Source organism: Primulina tabacum, chromosome 2 (genome assembly GCF_025594145.1).
Source record: "Primulina tabacum isolate GXHZ01 chromosome 2, ASM2559414v2, whole genome shotgun sequence".
Taxonomy (NCBI): domain Eukaryota; kingdom Viridiplantae; phylum Streptophyta; class Magnoliopsida; order Lamiales; family Gesneriaceae; genus Primulina; species Primulina tabacum.
The window spans coordinates 23,476,920-23,488,927 of NC_134551.1; the positions used below are offsets into that span (position 1 = coordinate 23,476,920).

The 12,008-nt window shown below is 37.7% G+C and overlaps 1 protein-coding gene across 2 annotated transcripts; it reads right to left on the reverse strand.

Moving 5' to 3' along the window:
* Positions 1-3,500: 3,500 nt before the first annotated feature.
* LOC142531325 (phytyl ester synthase 2, chloroplastic-like) lies at positions 3,501-10,077 on the reverse strand. 2 transcript variants are annotated; one of them, XR_012816261.1, is made up of 15 exons: positions 9,753-10,077; positions 8,900-8,951; positions 8,677-8,732; positions 8,113-8,271; positions 7,912-8,022; positions 7,499-7,608; positions 7,165-7,286; positions 6,922-7,030; positions 6,407-6,537; positions 5,775-6,144; positions 5,558-5,671; positions 4,982-5,067; positions 4,306-4,492; positions 4,117-4,226; positions 3,967-3,988 (listed from the first exon to the last, which is right to left on the reverse strand). XR_012816261.1 is itself a non-coding variant. In XM_075637424.1 (14 exons), the coding sequence occupies exons 1-14, from the start codon at positions 10,054-10,056 to the stop codon at positions 3,798-3,800; spliced, it is 2,025 nt and encodes a 674-aa protein (XP_075493539.1). In that variant the 5' UTR covers positions 10,057-10,077; the 3' UTR covers positions 3,501-3,797. The 2 variants fall into 2 exon arrangements, 1 of the variants encoding a protein (XP_075493539.1); XM_075637424.1 differs by lacking the exon at positions 4,306-4,492 and having other exon boundaries at positions 3,501-3,988.
* Between the last annotated feature and the right edge of the window lie 1,931 nt (positions 10,078-12,008).

Below are 12,008 nucleotides of genomic sequence, written 5' to 3' on the forward strand. Positions count from 1 at the left end.
GCATAGCACAGACTTGACTTTTTCCTGATTCACCTCAATCCACCGATCTGTCACTATGAATCCCAAGAATTTGCCACTCTTTACGCCAAAAATACACTTGGCAAGGTTGAGCTAGATCCCGTACTGCATGAGAGTGGCAAAAGTTTCTTCCAGATCACCAATAAAGCTTGCCACTTCCCGGGTTTTGCCCAGAATATCATCCACATAGACTTCCACATTCCGCCCCAACTGCTTCTCGAAGACTTTGTTCATCAGACGCTGGTAAGTTGCCCCTGCATTCTTCAACCCGAAAGACATTACAATATAACAAAATGTACCTCCCGAGGTGATGAAGTTGGCTTTATCTTGATCACTCTTGGACATGGGGATTTGATGATATCCCTGGTACGCATCCATGAAGCTTAGCAATTCGAAACCCGATGTGGAATCCACCAGTTGATCAATGCGGGGCAGAGGATAATGATCTTTGAGGCAGGCTTTATTAAGATCGCGGAAATCTACACACATGCGCCACTTCCCAGTGGAATTGGGCACCAAGACCACATTCGAGAGCCATGAAGGGAATTGAATCTCTCGAATGTGACCAGCCTTCATAAGCTCTTTTACTTGTTCATCAATAACTTTTTCCTTCTCAGGACCAAAGTATCTTTTTTTTTTGCTTCACCGGGTGAGATCCCGGGAGAATGTTCAATTGGTGCTCCGCTATTAGGGGAGAAATCCCTGTCAACTCCTGTTGGGACCAGGCAAATACATGAATATTAGTTTTTAAACAGTCAACCAGACTAATCCGGGTGGATATGCTGAGATCCCGAGCAACTCGGATTTGTTGACCTGGTCCGATTTCTACCACTTCCTGCTCCTCTTCTGCCACAAAGTGTGCACCTCTCCTCTTTCCATTACTCCTCCCTCTAATCCATCCACCCTTGCCTTCTTCCCTTCCCTCCTCGTTTTGCTCTGATCAGCCCGGATTGCCTCCACATAGCATTTCCAAGAAGATGGCTGATCTCCCCGAACTTCTCCTACCCGGGCTCCCAACGGAAACTTTTTTTTTTGGTGGTAGGTGGATGCTACAGCTCTGAGCTCGTTCATAGCCGGCCTCCCCAGAATGATGTTATGAGATGATGGGGAATCCACCACAGTGAAGGAAGTCAACACTGTCTTTTTGAGATCCTGAGAACCCAGGGTTAATGGCAAAACAATCTCCCCCTCCGGGTAAACCACATGGTCAGCAAAACAAAAGATAGCAGTTTCCACAACTTCCAAGTGATAGCCCTGAAAATCCATCTGCATAAAGGCATCTTTAAAATTTACATTTACAGAACTGCCCGAGTCCACGAAGACTCGTAAAATATCATAATTTGCCACTCGGGCTTGGATCACTAGGGCATCGTTGTGGGGCAGATTCACCCCTCTCAAATCTTCCGGGCCAAACTGATGACCACTTCACTTCTTCTCGCTCCCTCCACCTCCAAACACTCCCTCCTACTTCTCGACTTTCTTGCCCGTTTGGAGTCTCCATCAGTAGAGCCTCCTAATATCATTTTAATCAATCCCGTGGCAGGGGGCAAGCTCTTTTTTCCCTCGGGTTCAGGCTCCCTTCTTCTACTGGGCTCAATCCTCAGAATATTCCTCATACTTCCTCCTCGGGCGCTGGATCCTGGTTGCCGAGATGTCCAAGGTGGCATTATCGGCCTCTGACTATTGTTGCTGGGTCCCGGGATGGAAGGTGAGACATAATTCCCCTTAATTGCTTTGCAGTCTTCCGTGTTATGGTGGCACACTTTGTGAAAAGAGCAAAATCCGTTCTTCTCTGGCCGGGAGAACTGATGATCCGGGGCCAAATCTCTATTGCACTCCTGCACTTCCCTTTCCCGGGCAATTTTCAGAGGCACGTAATGAGAAAAGTGCCCTGTATTGCCTCTCTTCTGTCCCCCCTCCTCGGGCTTAGACACCCGGTCTCCTCTTTCCTTCCTCACCACTTCCCTCTTCTGTTTCTGGGCCTCCTCCATATTGATGTACTTTTCTGCTCGTGACAACAGATCCTCGAAATCCCCAGGCACCTTCTTGGTTAGTGACTTAAAGAATTCACCCTCTCTCAAACACCTTCTGAAAGCCTTCAAAAGAACTGATACTTTGGGAAGTCAAGCCCTCGAACCACCTCTGAGCTGAATCCACCAGCGTTGTAAAGAACACCTTACACTTGATTCGAACAGTGTAACAGTGCAACATGGCCATATTTTCAAACCTGGCCAGGTGAGTCTTTTACCTTTGCAGATTTGAAATTTCCGGGAAGAGGTTCCCGGACAATGATATCAGTAAACGGGCATCCTCTCGGGAATGCCCGGGCAACGCTCCCTCTTTCCAGCTATCCTTCCAAGACCTTCATCTTCTGCCTTAATTCCAACAACTCCTCTGCCACGGTAGGAGATTTGGACCCGGCGCTGGATTCCTCATCTTCTCCTGCCATCTCATTCTCCCTCCTCCCCTGCTCTTGCTCCTGCTCATGTCCCTGTTTATCCCCGGGTGGTATAACAGGATGAGACTTCTTTTCTGGCCATAGCTTGCACGATGGCATCGGCCATCATTTTCTTTAACTCTTCAGGGGTCATGGTAATGAGGTTTGGTCCGGTGTTATTAGCACCAGCTTGTCTTGAAGTCCGTCCTCCATCACCCTGGGCGTGAGAATTATCCTGGTTGGTTTTTCTCGTACGAGCCATATCAACGTCTCGAACTCAGTATTTTCCCACAGACGGCGCCAGTGAAGTGATCTTGTTGAAATGGATGAGCCGGGTAAGGAGCTCCAACGGATCAAACCAACAATTTATAGTGTTTGGGAATTTTGAGTGAAGATAATGGCTGAGATTAACACCTGCAAACAAGAAAGTAACTCGTGAATGAGCGCCGGAGGGGTGTCCGACGTGGTCACTTCGATGCTTAAGTCAGCAGGTTGAAGATGAACACAAGCAATACTTGAAAAAAAAAATATGTATAATGCTTAGAGTTCAAAGATTTCAGAATACTTTAAATGAGATTCATACCTGCTATTTATAGTAGATGAATGGATAGTTACCTCGATTTCCGTGCCATCTACTAAGTCGGTTTACCAAACTAGCTTCTGATGACTTCTCGGACACTCCAAACCCAAGTTGTTCTGACGGATTGGATTGCCTGTATCAATCACACTTGAGTATGGTTCATTTCTCGAGGTAATGTAGTTCTCGAGGTGGCCCAAGTGGTGATGTACCTGGGAACTCTGCTCGAGAAGGCGAGAAGCGCCCGGATGGCTCCGTGAGGGCCCGATCTGTTTGGCAAAGAGCTCGGGTAAAGCCAAAATGCCCAGGAAGAGAAGACTTGCCTGGGTCTTTAGGAAACCTATCATACACATGGGTCATAATCTTGGCTATCCAAGTAACAAACCGGGTTAATGTTGACCCGGATTCTAATGGGGGTATCAATATCTATAAGTAAACATATATAGAGATAAATGGTACATAATAATATCAGTATTCAAATCTAGAAACATTCAAAATATGTCGTAAAACCATCAACAGTTGGCCTACAGGCACCTGCTCAACAATTGAGTACAACGAGTAACTGCATTTTACTTGGATACCCCTTTATTTTGATATTTATTGTCCAAATAAATGCCCAAAGAGACATTTCTCCTCGAGCAATTGCTGTTTCATCCATTGTTTTCACAATGTAGTTTGGACTAAAAATTATACTGCATATCAAAACAACACGAGCCATACCAAATGAGTATAGTCGTATTCTTCCTGCATCTTCAAATCCAAAATCTAAAGTGGGAAGGTGGGTATCTCAGAATCAAAACCATGCACCGCTTGATAAGCTAGGCGGGCTAATATATTCCGATATGGATCATTCTTTCTTTTCTCCTGGAGATAACCGATGCATTTCTCTACATCCTTTTTCACTTCTAAATACAACATATCACACTTTTCTTTGTTTTTCAATTCCTGCCTTCTACCTGCAAAAAATTGATGTCATTGAGACTAATGAATACATTAAACTGATCAACCAATCCACGCCAATGTATCTATCATACTAGTTCAATACACCAAAACTACAATTCAACATGCAAGAAAGAAAGCATACCTTCTGTCTCTATTGGCTTCCCAAAAAAGAAATAAAAACGCCCGGGAACTTTGGGTAGAATTATTGGAAGGTGTATTTCTTGGTTTGAAACTTCACCCCCAGCGTCACTCCTATAGTCAATCGTGAACAATTCAACAATATGGAAAGTAACAAAAGATTTAGGCAAAGTCACACGCACGGTTTACTTGCGGAGGAGAACAAAGTCATGAGTTACCCCATCAAATGGGAATTAAAATTGTTCACGAGAAGCCAATGTGAATAGAAAGCATATTACACCTACAACAACCTCCATAATTGTGGCTTTATGTTAATTGGGGGGAGCTAGGGAATCAAATCTCATCCTCCTTTTTTCAAAAATGAGCGACGAAAAGCTTCGCTGTCAGTTGATCAAAGCAACAAAAGTAATATCGTCACACAAAGAACAAATTCAAATGGCACTGTCATGTCAATAAACTAACACCACTGTTTTTAAAATTTTTATATATTATGCTCCGTAAATTCAACAAGGTTTTCAAACCATGCATTAACAAACTGAATTATTCAACTGAGGCTGTTTTTAAATGTATGATTAAAGTCAAATCAGCGCAAAGGTGTTCAAAGGTGTATGCCGCCGAATGAACCTCAAAAATGTCACTTCATCGTCATTTGATTGGGTCTATATATATATATATATATATATATATATATAACCATACTTTGACTTGAAAAAAAAGATAGTAACTATACTTCCAATTTTACTAAAATTTTAACATACATGATATGCTCTACAATGACAAAAGTAAACCTCATTAATTATTGCTGCACAGATGTCATTTAAAAAGTGTTAAAGAGGCATAACACAATGAAAAGCCAATGTTCAAACAACCTCAATTTCACCGTCTCGTTTGTTAAGTCCTCCATAGCTGCCTTTAGATATGGAATACTCCTTAGGTCGTCATAATCAAGCAATAACTGAACAAATGGCAAAAACCGTTTTAAATTTAAAATTAAATTCAGGAAATTAGATGGCAAATTTATTACACATCTAAACTCCATTTTCTGGCCAAATTCTTCCAGAAATGGATAAAGGACAAGATAAATGACATATTGGTTTTCTTTCTCCTCTTATTTTTTTTACCAACTGACAACAGAAAACAATAGGTAACTGCTACACTGTCGAGTCATATTCCATATGCTTTATGGCATCGAAATTGGTCAACAAGATCCAAAATCCAAAACTAGACCCCTTGCCAACAATTAAGTTCAGTAGCATACCTACAATGTAGGTGATAAAAAATTCATTAAGAATCAGTTAGCTCCGACTTGGAGATATATTTAGGTCCTCTTGCAAGAACAACTTTCGTATTTAATTGATTCACGTAGTTACATGCCTAATATAAGATAATTGACTATTCAAGCACAAAAATTATAAGCTTCTTCCAAAGCTAAAAATCAAACTTTCCTGTCCAATATCATCTTCCCCAACAGAACCAAAAGGTATGATTTTTGCTCCAAATCGTGCTGCCATCTTTACAAACTCTGCCTCTTCTGGCCAGAACAATTTGTATTCCTCACCCTTGAATTGTTAAACATTACATTTCCAACAACAGAGCATCATTCATGAAAATTACAACAAAATTTGCTTGATAAATTTGCATAAAAGTATCTCACTACATTACCTTTCTATGGAGTGCCTCACGCATTCCTCCAGGATACAGCAGGACATGGGATTTTGATGAGAAAAGTTTATACAAGTTAGGTGCTGATACTGGAACCGCACCCATTACCCTGAATGTATCAAAAGCTGATAAATCGGGTAAATTTCCTTCTTTTAACTTGGTAAACATCAATGGATGCGCTATTCCTCGTAAAAGAATATTTCTTTCCATCCAAATACGAGATACCAAAGGAATTAACTCAAGACCAAGCATCATGTGGTAACCAACAAATAGTACTGGCCCTTCAGATGGAATCCCAGCAAGGTTTCGGACAATCTTTCCACTTTCCATAGTTGATAGCATCACAGGGTTTGTGGCAACCTCAATCCACCTAGAGTTAATGAGGTAAATAGAATCCAAAGTGAGACATTTCATGCACACTTTTGCAAAGCGTTAGAAGAGGTTACACTTTATTCATACAATTTGGCAATAAATGAAACAAAACATTTAGTGAGTTGGACAATAACATCACTATAAGATAAAAATTGCAGAAGAAGAGACATCTAAGCATTTGTAAATATGCAAAATTAACTGAAATAAGGTGTTGTAATTGAAAGGTGTTCACCAGTGAATTTATCAAAACATAAACTAACCTGAGTGGTTCATAAACCTTTTGAAATTCGGAAGGGCTTGGTGGCAGGTAATCCGAGACATAGTCCAGGCACTTTCCACGCCGGTAAAAACTTGCTCCAACTAAGATTGATACCAGATTTATGCCCTCCTCCTGCATGTAAATGAACAAGCTGAATCCAACATAAATGGATTATGAGGTAGCAAATCAACGGGCATTACATGATAAGGATAAAAGCATAATTAAAATCAAAGCATGGAAAAATAGAGGTTGAAATCAAGGTATATTTTCTACAGTATTCTTGAGTATAGTGTCATAGATGTTGGCAAGATTGGATAAAACCTTTGAAAATTTTAACTCAAGTTTATTTTTATAGTCTTAATTATCACCAATCTTATCACGTGCAAAATTATCATTGAATTCACTCGTAGAGATTCTTTTTCACAGCACCTGTTAGCAAGTGAATCCCTTTATCTCTGTAGTTAAATTTGGGAGAGTTAGGAGAGAAAGAGGAGAGAGTTGGAATCACAGGCCTACCAAGAAGAGGGTATGACCACAATCGTTAAATATACGGATGTCACATTTAGGCAATAACTGACTAAGTCTTTCACCTTCCTCCCTACTTGGAAGTAAATGATCTTGGCCACTGCACAGTAATAATGAACCACATTAATGGCTATACAGGCAACATGGCTGATGAAAATTAAACCACAAGCGAACAAACAGGTAGATTTCCTAACATATTCAACTTTGTTAAGAAGGACCAGATTAAAGAACAACCTGATAAGTATCAGAGCTTCAGCTTTGACTGCATGAAGGCGTGAATTGGCAAAAGCAGCAGCTGATTTGACCATCCGGAGCTTCCATACAAGCATTTTCACAGTAAGAACATCAGATAGGACCTGTGATCTGAACCATCATTTTCTTGAGTATGATTGGAAAATGAACAATTATCTCACTGAGATCAAACTAAGAACTTACATTGAAAAGAAAGTCTCTGTATTTGAAGATATGCAAGACAAGAATTATGTGCAAAATGTAAAATCAAAAATTTAATTTATTTTATGATACTTAAAAAATGATATAGCAGGAGCATCATAGAAATTTGACTTACAGAAAGGTATGGCGATAAAAAAGTACAAGTGTCTTGAGAAATCTCCCCGATCACTTGCTCCAAGGAAAGTTGTTTCCTCATGGTTGTAGCCACCATCTTCGAAGTAGTTCCTAATAAACAAAAATTGTCCATCGAATGGGCTGCGATTCTCTAGTGACATAGAGTACAAGCAAGATTGTCCAAACAGGCTAACAATAGGTGATAATCTTGTGTGAGACCTTCAAAATCTATTTCATATGAGTGGAATACAGCATAGAATAATGGTGAATATGTTGGAATACAGGAAAGACGACAAGTGTTGGAGTTGAGAAACCTATGTAAACTCATGGTTTAAATTTAGGCAGCTTCAGAAGCAAAATGGATGCACTGCTATATGATTCAACAGATACAGAAAGAAGAATAAAGTGAGAAACCTGACAGTAAATTCAGTACATCGAGGAAGCTGGAATTCAGCCGGTGGGGAAACATTATTGATGATGGTAATAGAGTTTGAAGTTGCAACTGAGATTTGGTGAAAGATGTTGCTGCCAAAAGTAAAGCAACAAAGTACAAACAAAACACGGAGTCTCATTTATTAGATACATAACAAATTAATAGAAACCAAATAAATTTACCTGGATTAGCCAATATTAATTTAAGATCAATATCGTTATTAAGAGCAGCAACAGCTAGAGCGAGACATCCCCCAAAAGATTCTCCGACGAGATATATTGGTCTATTTGGTTTGCCGGAATACTCTGACCTGACAGTGTCTTCAACCTGCTTCACAAGGTCTGAGAAGCAACTAGATCATAGTACCACATTAACTTCCTATTTATTCCATCTCTTTTGACTTAAACATCATATTCTATCTAAAAGTGGTCCTTATTAAGTAAATCATCTACAGTAAATGGTATATTGCATAGCAGAACAAAAGGTAAATAAACAATCTGCGGAAAATATCAAGATCTTTCAGACTTGCAATGCTGTCATTACATGGTTAATTCCAAATCCAACTTTTAAGAGATCAATCTGAAAACATCATAATTACAGAGATAATTTCAAAATGAAGGCCAAGATCGGATGAATATATTAGCCTTTCCAACCTTCCATGCTACAAAAGAGTAAATGTCATTTGAGAGAGGCATTCTTTTCAGTTTTATCTCGAGACAGGGGCATGGTTAAAGATAGAAAGCAACCTGTAAATGATGTTCGATCTCTTATGGGAATGTGCAAGCACCATATATCAAAAATCCTGATGAATTAATCAGGACATCATTAACTTAGGGAATACAATCTTTGATAGGACTATCAAGTATAAAGTTCCTTCAGGAGATGAAAAGAAGGAAAATAAAAGTTATAACTAACAACAGCTGTAATGATTTATAATTAATAGCAAAACTATAATTTACTGATACTCACTTGCCTAGTCTTTCATGCTGCAATATAAGTCCAAGTCCAACTCCAATAAGCCCTACAATATCGGGGAAAAAACAAGAATTTGGAGCAAACTGAAACCATTGAGTTTCATCACAAAATCTTGATCAAGGAAACATTAATGAACAATTCTAAAACAACAATAGAGAGTACAAACTATAAGTAGTAACATGTTAAGAAATAGAAATCTCGCATTGTTCTCCAAGGGGTACATTTTGATTGGAGGTACTTGAAATCAATACATTGGATCCGTTAGATGAATTTATATTGGAGAAAATTCAACTCCGCCGATAATTAATTTAGTTAAATGTAATGGTAATTGAGATAGATTTAAAATATACCCACTTTATCCAAATTCATTATTCAATTATTCACAAAATCAAATCCCCTCGTCCTAATCAAATCCTTTCATTCAAATTCAATATAACAGACCGTTGAATTCTTTCTCTGAAACTTTGAAACATGTGGCCGCAAAATCACCACGATTAAAAATATCCATACTTTTAGAATCAACGAAAACCACATGTTGAGCACAAAGATTTTGTAAGAATAAGAATACAGAACATAAGAGAGAGCATAAAAAATTATGTTAATATTATCGTATCAGGAAAAACTAGATTGCGTACTTGTGTCATAAAAAATAAAAAAATTAAAAAATTCACACATGTAAAACAAACATGTTACTTTTTATAGATACTCTTATCATACAACTAGAATATTTAACCCACTTCTATCAGTAGTTGCTAGATTAACAGCTCCGTAATAACCTTGCTTGGAAGGATACTGCAGACCTCAGCCGTTCTGCACAAATTAATAAGAACAGAGAAGCAAACCTAACCAGGCAAGTACAGCAAGAGAGGAGAGTCTTTCATTCGCGCGCCACACTCCAGGGGAGAAAACCATCTAGGCGGTCCGCCGCCATCCGACGCCGTAATCAGCTCCAGAGATTGCTGAATGTAATGTTTTAAAGTCAAACCTCCAGTCGGGAACGAAGTCTTCTCCACCGCACTTTCCCTCCGCTGTTTTTCGGTCTTGATGACGGAGTGCCTCGGTTTTCCCGGAGCCGGAGATGCGACGTGGCGGCTGCCGGCAACAGCTGAGATTGTGGCATTGGCCCCGCTGGCAGCCACGGATATGTACATTCTTATTTTGAGTAGCAATACCGTTGGGGAAACGATGAAAAAGGGTATCACGGGAGAGTTTATTAAGAAAAAGGAAGTGAATCTAATTTACTTTTTTCTCCTTGTTTAAAATTTGTTTAAAAATTAATTTTTTTTTATTAGTGTATTATAATTTTATATATAATAAAATTTATAATTTAATTAAATAAAAAAATTTACTCCACTCAATTTTTTCATTTTTTTCGACTCAACTCTAGATCTCATTTCATTCTTTATCTTCACAAAAAATAATTTTTTTCTCAATCTTCCGTCATCTCATTTTTTGGCTAACAATTAACCATAAGTCTACAAGTTATTTTTTCCAACAAATCCAACAAAAAAATCACGTATTGATAAAAAATTTATTTTGAGATATGAAATTTATTGGCTCTCGTCAGTGTTCACGATCCAGGGTGAAGAACTTCACCCAGGGTCGTGAAGCCAAGGGTCGTGAAGCACAGCTTTCACGACCCACGGCTTCACGACCCTAGGGTCGTGAAGCACTTCCAACTTGGGTTGTGAAGCACTTGACCCACCGGGGGTCGTGACGTGAAGACTTCACGACCCCTTCACGACCCATTAAATTTAAATTTTTACAATTAATAACATTTGTTTTGTTTTAAATTTATGTTTGTTTTTTTTTTTACAGGTTTACTTTCCCGCTAAACTTAGAAGAAATCAATTTTTTGAATGCAAGTTAATTTCAGGATCAAGATAAGTTGAAATCTGTAAGAAGATTGTATCATTTTTAAATGACAAATAGATAGAATATTTGGTGCAGTACACTCAATTTGATAATTTAATTTTATATGCTAAGAATTATAACAATTTCAATCAAAACTGGGTCGAAGGTTATGACTCGTCACAAAATTGGGTCGAGATTATACTCGACCCACGCGACCTAATTTTGTTGGGTCGCGTGGGTCGAGATGGGTCGCACGATCTAATTTTGGTGGGTCGAGATGGGTCGAGAAGCCCCATAAAGCTATTTATATATATATATATATATATATATATATATATATATTAATATATTGTAAAATCTATATAGATTTTAATATATTGTAATAGATGGGTGGAGAAACATATTATTATAAAATTTGTTAAAATTTTTAGTATAATTATAAAATTTATAAATTTTGTTAATGTTTATATACAATAAACATTAATTTCATATGCTTTGATATACATTCATTACATTAAAGTGAATATGTAATGAAATTTGTTATGAATTTTTTTAGTTCTATTATTATAAAATTTGTTAAGAATTTTAGTAGAATTATAAAATTTGTTAATGTTTATATACAATAAACATTAATTTCATATGCTTCGATATACATTCATTAAAGTGAATATGTAATGAAATTTGTTATGAATTTTTTTAATTCTATTATTATAAAATTTGTTATGAATTTTAGTGGAATTATAAAATTTGTTAAGATTTTTAATCGAGTATAAATTCAATCCACATTGTTAGAATAAGAGATACATTCTTCTACTTGTTATGAATTTTTTAACTAACATACTTAAATTATAACATAGAACTAATGTTTACACAAATAAATTTTTTATATATATTTACATTCTAATCATATATAAAGTGAATTATATATTATAAAATGATCAAAACTCAAAAATTTCCAACTCACTCGACCCATCTCGACCCAAACTCGACCCAAACCCTAAACCCTAAACCAAACCTCTAACATTATCACTCGACCCACTCGTCCCAAAATTAAAACAATTTACCACCCGCGCGACCTAAATTTTAAAATCTACTACACACATTACAATCTTGTCCACTCGACCCACACCAAAATTAAAAATTCACCACAAACACATTACATATTAATAAAATCAAATCGATTGTCTTTAAATTAAAACAAATTACATATCATTCAATCTTATATTCTACCAAATTCTCTTACAGATGG

Coding starts and splice junctions, on each gene's coding strand:
- LOC142531325 (XM_075637424.1), bottom strand. CDS start 10,056: ATGTACATATCCGTGGCTGCCAGCGGGGCCAATGCCACAATCTCAGCT. Junction 8,733..8,899: donor CAGCATGAAAGACTAGGCAA/GTGAGTATCAGT, acceptor TTAATTCATCAG/GATTTTTGATATATGGTGCT. Junction 5,068..5,557: donor GGGAAGATGATATTGGACAG/GAAAGTTTGATT, acceptor CCATTTGTTCAG/TTATTGCTTGATTATGACGA.